Source organism: Leptopilina heterotoma, unplaced genomic scaffold, assembly GCF_015476425.1.
Source record: "Leptopilina heterotoma isolate Lh14 unplaced genomic scaffold, ASM1547642v1 Lhet_332, whole genome shotgun sequence".
NCBI classification, from domain to species: domain Eukaryota; kingdom Metazoa; phylum Arthropoda; class Insecta; order Hymenoptera; family Figitidae; genus Leptopilina; species Leptopilina heterotoma.
Genome location: NW_025111023.1, coordinates 172,968 through 180,596, shown reverse-complemented (window position 1 = coordinate 180,596; position 7,629 = coordinate 172,968). Strand labels below are relative to the sequence as shown.

At 33.3% G+C, this 7,629-nt stretch overlaps 1 protein-coding gene across 1 annotated transcript; it reads right to left on the bottom strand.

Annotated features, from left to right (window-relative positions):
* Window positions 1–2,905: 2,905 nt before the first annotated feature.
* On the bottom strand, window positions 2,906–6,889 carry LOC122505029. Its single transcript, XM_043616440.1, has 6 exons — window positions 6,748–6,889; window positions 5,834–6,534; window positions 5,476–5,783; window positions 4,003–5,317; window positions 3,661–3,910; window positions 2,906–3,558 (listed from the first exon to the last, which is right to left on the bottom strand). The coding sequence occupies exons 1-6, from the start codon at window positions 6,887–6,889 to the stop codon at window positions 2,906–2,908; spliced, it is 3,369 nt and encodes a 1,122-aa protein (XP_043472375.1).
* Between the last annotated feature and the right edge of the window lie 740 nt (window positions 6,890–7,629).

Sequence of the window (7,629 nt, the reverse complement as noted above, 5' to 3'; positions counted from 1 at the left end):
ATTTGATTATTATTTTGATTATTGATATTTTTAAGTATATGAAGAAAATAATTTAAACATTCGAGAAAATTAGTTTTAAAGTAATTTTTTTAAGAAATTCAACGGTTATAAAATAAAAGCGGTCAGAAAATATTTTTACCCTTTCTGAATTTTCATTTTTCTTAAAAATTGGCGGAATTTGGTAGAAAATATGTTTTTGAATAAATAAAAAAAAAAGTTCTGAACTTCGAAAAAAGCTTTTATTTAAAAAAAAATATTTCAATTTTATGAAAATAGCCTAAATGTTATATTCAACTCCAAAAATTGTTAATAAAAACTTGCCAAGACCAACGTCGTTTTCTCAAGACAGAAATGTTTTTTGTAATCGGAAATAAATTCTTAAAAATTTTTAGTTACTCCGTGTTTTGGAAAAAGGACTTCTTTCATTAAAAAAGATCCAATTTTATGACAAAATTTATGGTGTTCGAACAAGAAAAACCTTTAAAAATGGCTGTCAGAACTTATGCTTCATCTGAAATGGATTATTATCATAATTGAGACATTTATCGCAATTTTTAAAAAATCAGCCGCAATCTTGAATGGTTGTACTTTAATTTTCTTCCAATAAATTGAATATTTATACATAAATACAATGATAGGAAGTAAACTAGAACCACACAAGCGAAATATAAACAAATTAGTGCTATTAAAAAATATCTTCAGAGGGCAGCACCCACCGGGTACATAGAAATCTCTTAGTTTACTTCCTATTGTTGCATATGTTAAAAAATCTTTAATTTCTTAGACTCAAATTAAAGCAAAAATTTTCAAAATTCCGGCTGATTCTTTTTAAATTACTATCAATGTGTCAATTGCGATAAACATTCGTATCAAAAAAAGTGTAACTTCTGACCGCCATTTTTAAATACCTTTCTTGATCGAACACCGTTAATAATATTTTCAAAAAAAATTTACATTATTTTTTCTATACTTTAGTATTATAATATTTTTAAAAAGTAAGTATAATAGTTACATAATAATAATAGATAAATAGATAAATAAACAAATAATTAATAAATATAATTATTTATATAAAAATAAATTATAAAAGTAATGACTTTTATTATTTCTGTTGCTCAGCTACATCCCTGCAGTACCTACAGTACACGAAAACGGTGCAACCTGTTCTGGTCAGCCATGTCCTATATCGCGAGCTGTCAGTTTGCTTTGTTTTGTAAGGGTGCAGCCTAGAGTTATTAGAATTTACGGAAGCGCTCATGCGCAAACCCTAGCAAGTGTGCTTGCCTACCGCTCTGAGCATCTCGAAGCAGCTCGGCATGTGTGCATATAGGCACACCTGCACGTGTGCTTTGAATGTTTTGATTCTCATCATTTTTCATAAATTAATAAAAACTAAGTGCCTTATTTAATTAAACTGTTAACAATAATTATAAATATTGCTTAAAGTAATAAATAAAATATATTTTATTGAAAAGCGCTTAATTTAATTTATTTCACTGATTTTTTTTCAAAAAAATTTACATAACCTCAATATAATTTAACATCTACTTTATGTTAAAAGCAAGAACTTTATTTTGTTTTAAGATAATTCTATAACATTATTGTTCAAAGTATATAATATAGTTATAATGAAATTTAAAAAATTTAATTTTATTTGTTATGAAAATATTTATTATAAAAAAAAAATTATAATACTATAACATGCGACACAATTTTAGATGGAGTTTGCGAAGGAAAAAATAAAAATAGAATACAAAGAGGAAAAGCAATGCATTTTTGTAATTGACAATAAAGTGAAAAAAGCTATGATGGATGGATAATAAATAAATAAAATAAATATTAATAAATAATAAAATAAAATAATAAAAAAAAATAAATAAAATAAATAAATATTTTCATAACAAATAAAATTAAATTTTTTAAATTTTATTATAATTATATATTATATACTTTGAACAAAAATGTTATAGAATTATCTTAAAACAAAATAAAGTTCTTGCTTTTAACATAAAGTAAATATTAAATTATATTGAGGTTATGTAAATTTTTTTGAAAAAAAATCAGTGAAATAAATTAAATTAAGCGCTTTTCAATAAAATATATTTTATTTATTACTTTAAGCAATATTTATAATTATTGTTAACAGTTTAATTAAATAAGGCACTTAGTTTTTATTAATTTATGAAAAATGATGAGAATCAAAACATTCAAAGCACACGTGCAGGTGTGCCTATATGCACACATGCCGAGCTGCTTCGAGATGCTCAGAGCGGTAGGCAAGCACACTTGCTAGGGTTTGCGCATGAGCGCTTCCGCAAGAATTAATGATTAAACGAACTTACCTGTGAAGTTCGATCATAATTATATGAATGAACTTGTTCGAAGATATTAACATGTAGTACCGCAACTTGTTGCCAGGTGACGCCACATTTTAGAGGCAATTTAGAAAAGCAACGACTTAGTCGCCTCTCTATATACCTCTTGTCCTTGCCTATCCCTTCCAACTGCTTCATTTAGTTTAGAGGCAATGTTTGAATTTTAAGGGATGGGATCTTTATTTGGGTGGGATAATATATCTTCGAACAAGTTCATTCATATAATTATGATCGAACTTCACAGGTAAGTTCGTTTAATCATTAATTATATTTCATTTCCTTGTTCGAAGATATTAACATGTAGATGTTGAGAGCTAAGAATATTTTTTAGAAAATTATTGTTTATTAACTATAAAAACTTTAATTGCCCTCAGGGCGAAAACTTGTAACTCACTTATAATTCTAATAATATGGAAAATTAAATTGTTAAATATTAAGAAAATGAACAAATTAAAGAATACGAAACGAATTAAAACTAAGAGTGAACACATCAAAATACTATGCAAATATCACATTAAATATTTGGTAGATTAGTTGAAGATCATTTCGGCAAACTCATTTTTCGAATTTTTTATAGGTCTCTTGTAGAACTTTGCGAAAGTGGTGGATGCTTGCGTCCAACCTGCTGCTTCTTTGATAATGTTAATATCCAAACCACGAGACCAAGCCTTGGAGGTAGAGGCATGTCGAGTACTATGGCCCTTAAATTCATCTTGGATTCCTGCTTCTTTCATTAACAACTTTAGCCATCTGCTAATAGTTTGGGATCCGACTTTCTTGAATGGTTCTCTGAAGGAAATAAAAAGGTTATTTGGCCTGCCTGGAATTTTTTCTGTCCTCCTTAAATACTCCTGCAGAGTTCTCGCAACGCAAATATTTGGTCTCTCGATGAAAAATGGAAAGAAGACCTGAGGATGAGATTTCCCTGGACGTGAGGTTTTTATTTGATCTGTGATCCGAATTTCCACACCTAGATTTGTGAATTTAATGTTTTCTAACTTGATTAACGATAAGTTTTGGACTCTGTAAGCCGACCCTAAAGCCAACAGCATTACTATTTTCAATGTCAGCTTTCGTAGATCCAAGGATTCCAGCGGTATCCATTCCTCTAGTTTGTCTAGCACCACGTTAACGTCCCAAGTAGATTGATATCTCGGGTTCGGAGGACGCAATTTAAAGATTCCTTTAAAAAATCTATGAATTAAATTATTCTTCGAATTCTTTTCTATATTACATATTAACGAGATAGCCGATCTCAACGTGTTTATTGTACTATAATTAGCACCTTCCGAGAATCTGATAGTTAAGCATTGTAAAATAGTTTCTTCCTTCGCCTTGAACGGGTTAACTTCTTTCTGTTGACAGAATGCCCACCAATGTTTAAGAACCGAATTATACTGCTTTGCCGTGCTTTCCGTAATTGAAGCTATCATTACTTCAATAGTGTCTTCCTGCAATCCCTTTTCGTGCCACGTCTGCCGGAGACAATTCCAGAAGCCAGGGTAAGGTTCTGTGATAAGGGATGCACTAGTTTTCTGCAAGGCGAAAATAAAAGGTTATTTGATGGGTTGAAAAAAATAATGTCAGAAATTAACAATCGTTTACATTCCGGGAACCAGGATTGTACTGGCCAGTAAGGGACAACTAGAATACCCAAAGAACATTCATCTCTGACTTTTTTTAAAACTTTCGTAATTAAGGAGAAGGGTGGAAAGGCGTACCAGAAAACATTCTTCCAGTTAACGGTCATTGCGTTGATAGCGTATGCTTCTGGGTCTCTATCCCAGGAACAATATTTTTTGCATTTCGAATTTATTCTGGACGCGAATAAATCTATTGAAGGATTTCCGAAATTATTACAAATTTTCCGAAATGCGAAATCGGCAAGTTCCCATTCGGTATCAACATTTGTGATTCTAGAGCCTTCGTCCGCTTTATTATCTTTGGAAGCTACATACTCCGCGAAAATCCACAATTCCCTACTTCTACACCACTCCCAAATCTGCTTAGCAACGTAATTTAAATGCATATGACGAGTACCTTCCATTTTATTAATATAGGCAAGAGCCGTTAAATTGTCAATTCTTAATAAAATTTGTTTGTTGAACTCATTTTTCGCGAAACATTTGAGTGCTAAGAACGCCGCTTTTAATTCTAGGAGATTTATTTGGAAATTTCTCTCCGAGCTATTCCAAAAACCGCTAGCCTTTTTGTCACCACAAGTGGCCCCCCAACCTGTGGTAGATGCGTCCGAAAATATTTCCAAGTCGAAAGAGCTGGACCTAATCTTATTTGTTGCAGTTAAAATCTGTGATCTCCACCACACTAATTCTTTAATCGCATCATCAGATAAAGAGATTTCAACATTTGGATTTTTGTTAAATCGCAGAGCGCTTATTTTTGTCATCTCCAGATGTTTATAAAATAGCCACCCGTAAGCGATCGCCGGACAAGCTGCCACTAGTACACCTATACATTCACTTAATTTCTGAATTTTAATTTTCTTGTCTCTAAGTATTTTGTCCAACATGTTTTTAATTTTTAATCTTTTAATTTCTGGAAGTGCTAAGGTCGTCTGCTGGGAGTTAATTATCATTCCTAAAAATTGGCAGCAGTGTTTGGGAACTAAATCACTCTTTTTCCAATTGATAATGAAACCCAAAAATTCGAGAATTTCTATAGCTAAACTGACGTTTTTCGCGCATTCTTCTTCGGAAGTTCCAAAAATCAAAAGATCGTCTAAATATATTACGACCTTGACACCCCTTTCTCTTAACCAGTTTACCACTGGTTTACCTAATTTGGTAAATACGAAAGGAGCTGACGACAAGCCGAAGGGAAGGGAATTAAATTGGTAGAGTTGATTTCTGTAATTAAAACGGAGGTATTTTTTATCGTTTGAATCTACGGGTACGGTCAAATACGCATCCTTCAAGTCTAACCTACACATGAGATCATTTTTATTCAATAAATTAACGGCTGTTCTTAAGTCTTCTATTTTGAAATGTTCTTTCTTTATGAAAAGATTGAACTTTTTAGATTTAAAATAAATCGTAAAGAGCCATCTGATTTGGGAGTGAGAAAATAAGAAGAAATATACTGGCCCTTTTCCGGAGAACATTTTTCAATTGCTTTTATGTCGAGAAGGTTATTTATAGCGAGATCTAAATCGTTATTTGGTTCTAAATGAGTGGGTTGAATCTTTTGTGTAACCTTATCTATAAGGTCAATTTTGTAACCTCTAACCACTTCTAAAATAAAACGATCTTCTATGATAGATTTCCAATTAATCTCGAAATATCTTAATCTAGCCGCGGAACTCACCTCATTAGTAGCTAGCGGCGATTCTGTTGTGGTTGGGATTGAGTGTACGTCCTCTTCAACGAGTATGGTCTCGTTCTGTTTTGCCTGGAGGTGTTTCCCCTGTAAGTATTGCCCCTGAAGCTCCCCCGACTCACCTCCCTCGTGACGGGCGAGCTTTTCCAGTTTAAAGAACTGTTTGGTTTTCCGGAAGTCTTGACCTTGGGCTTTAAATCCCGGGAAACTTTCTCCATAGCCTTGGAGCTCTCAATCACTGCTTTAAGGTTATCACCAAATAATAAGGATGTCGATTTCACCTTCTTCAAGATTTTTTGTATTTTATCCTCGTATTTGCCCATAATGAACGACTTACGAGCTTGATTTAAGGAAAAAAATAAATGACTTAAAAGTTTCACAGCATTAGAAAGATTCGATAAAATTACGTCTCTTTCCAGAGGGTCCTCTGCATCTTTAAAGATCATATCTAAAACTGTAGCGACTGCTGATAAAGCGGATCCAGTTAGATTTTGATAATCCTTAAAAAAGTCGTCTCGGGTCAAAGCTTTAGGGTTAGTGTCAACCAAGATTTCGTCATTAAGTAGCGGAGCTTCCAAATTTACATTTCCTTTCCTAGGAATTATTTTTAATAATTTTTCCTTCTCCTCTTTGCTAGCCAAACCCTTCGCTAACCAGGACTTGATTCTTGCTGAGAGGTCCTCTTTTATTTCAATTTCTGCTAATGCAGCTATTTCCGGATTAGCACCTAGAAACAAATCTGCTTCGTCCTCCATCGGTGTGTTCTCCTCCTCAGTGGGGAAATGTTCCGCATTTGCCGCGTCTCCCTCAGACTGTGGGATATCTGAAAGAAAAGTTCTTGTTCCTTTAAATAAAGAACAGAAAGTTGGCCCTTGTTAATGACACAAAGATCAGAAATCGGCACTAGTTAATTGGCAATTGGTTTCAACTTGGGATTGAAACTCTGCCCGAGGAATTTTGAACAAAGAAAAATTTTTTGCCTTGAGGGGGACGCCGTATTTCCAAGATGGCACCTGAAACAGAACAAAGGACTAACCTTCGAATTCTAATTCTTTATCTTGTTGGTCGTTGTCCAGATTCTCCATCCTCGCAAACGTCCTGTTCATCTCTGCTTCCAGTTCACTAATTTTTTCTTCGTATTTCAATTTTAATACTCTTTTTCGATCCATATCACCCATAATTTACTGAAAATAGGCAAGTATATACATGTGATGTCAATCAGCGCCAAGAAACGAATGTAGCAGTTGGAAGGGATAGGCAAGGACAAGAGGTATATAGAGAGGCGACTAAGTCGTTGCTTTTCTAAATTGCCTCTAAAATGTGGCGTCACCTGGCAACAAGTTGCGGTACTACATGTTAATATCTTCGAACAAGGAAATGAAATATAATAGAGTGCGCAAGCGACCAAAATGTTTCTTAGGCGCATAGACGGAGACAGCCATACGAAAAGAAGACCCCTTTCCTTTCTTTCTCTAATAACGCATGCGCGATAGTGAAACAGCTGATGCATCGAAACAACTGTTGCTTGCTTGCAATTATATTTTTCTTTTATTTACATGACAAATAAATAATTTAAAATAAATTTAAAATTAAAATAAAACATTTATAATATTTAAAACAATTTTTCATGCGATCTTTTTAGACAAAAACCTAACCAAAAACTTTCATTCTTGCACATGCGCCAATAAACAAGGTAAGAAAAGGGGTCTACTTTCATGCTTTTGTCTCTTTCTATGCGCCTAAGAATGCCTCTCACGGTCTCACGGTAAAAGGTATAACTCGCGCACTCTATTCTAATAACTCTATGGGGTGCAGTCCCATGCTGAGCAGAAAAAAGAATGCAAAGCAGAATTTCGTGAGTGCAAGAGAGATAGTCAGATATCACTATCCTTTCCACTCTCACGAAATTCTGCTTTGC

Bases quoted from the DNA above. Each gene is read 5' to 3' on its own strand.
- LOC122505029 (XM_043616440.1), bottom strand. From the start codon at position 6,889: ATGGGTGATATGGATCGAAAAAGAGTATTAAAATTGAAATACGAAGAA. The intron at 5,784-5,833 runs GTGAGTCGGGGG...AAACACCTCCAG, and splicing joins GCTCGCCCGTCACGAGGGAG to GCAAAACAGAACGAGACCAT. The intron at 5,318-5,475 runs GTATATTTCTTC...TCTCATGTGTAG, and splicing joins TGTTCTCCGGAAAAGGGCCA to GTTAGACTTGAAGGATGCGT.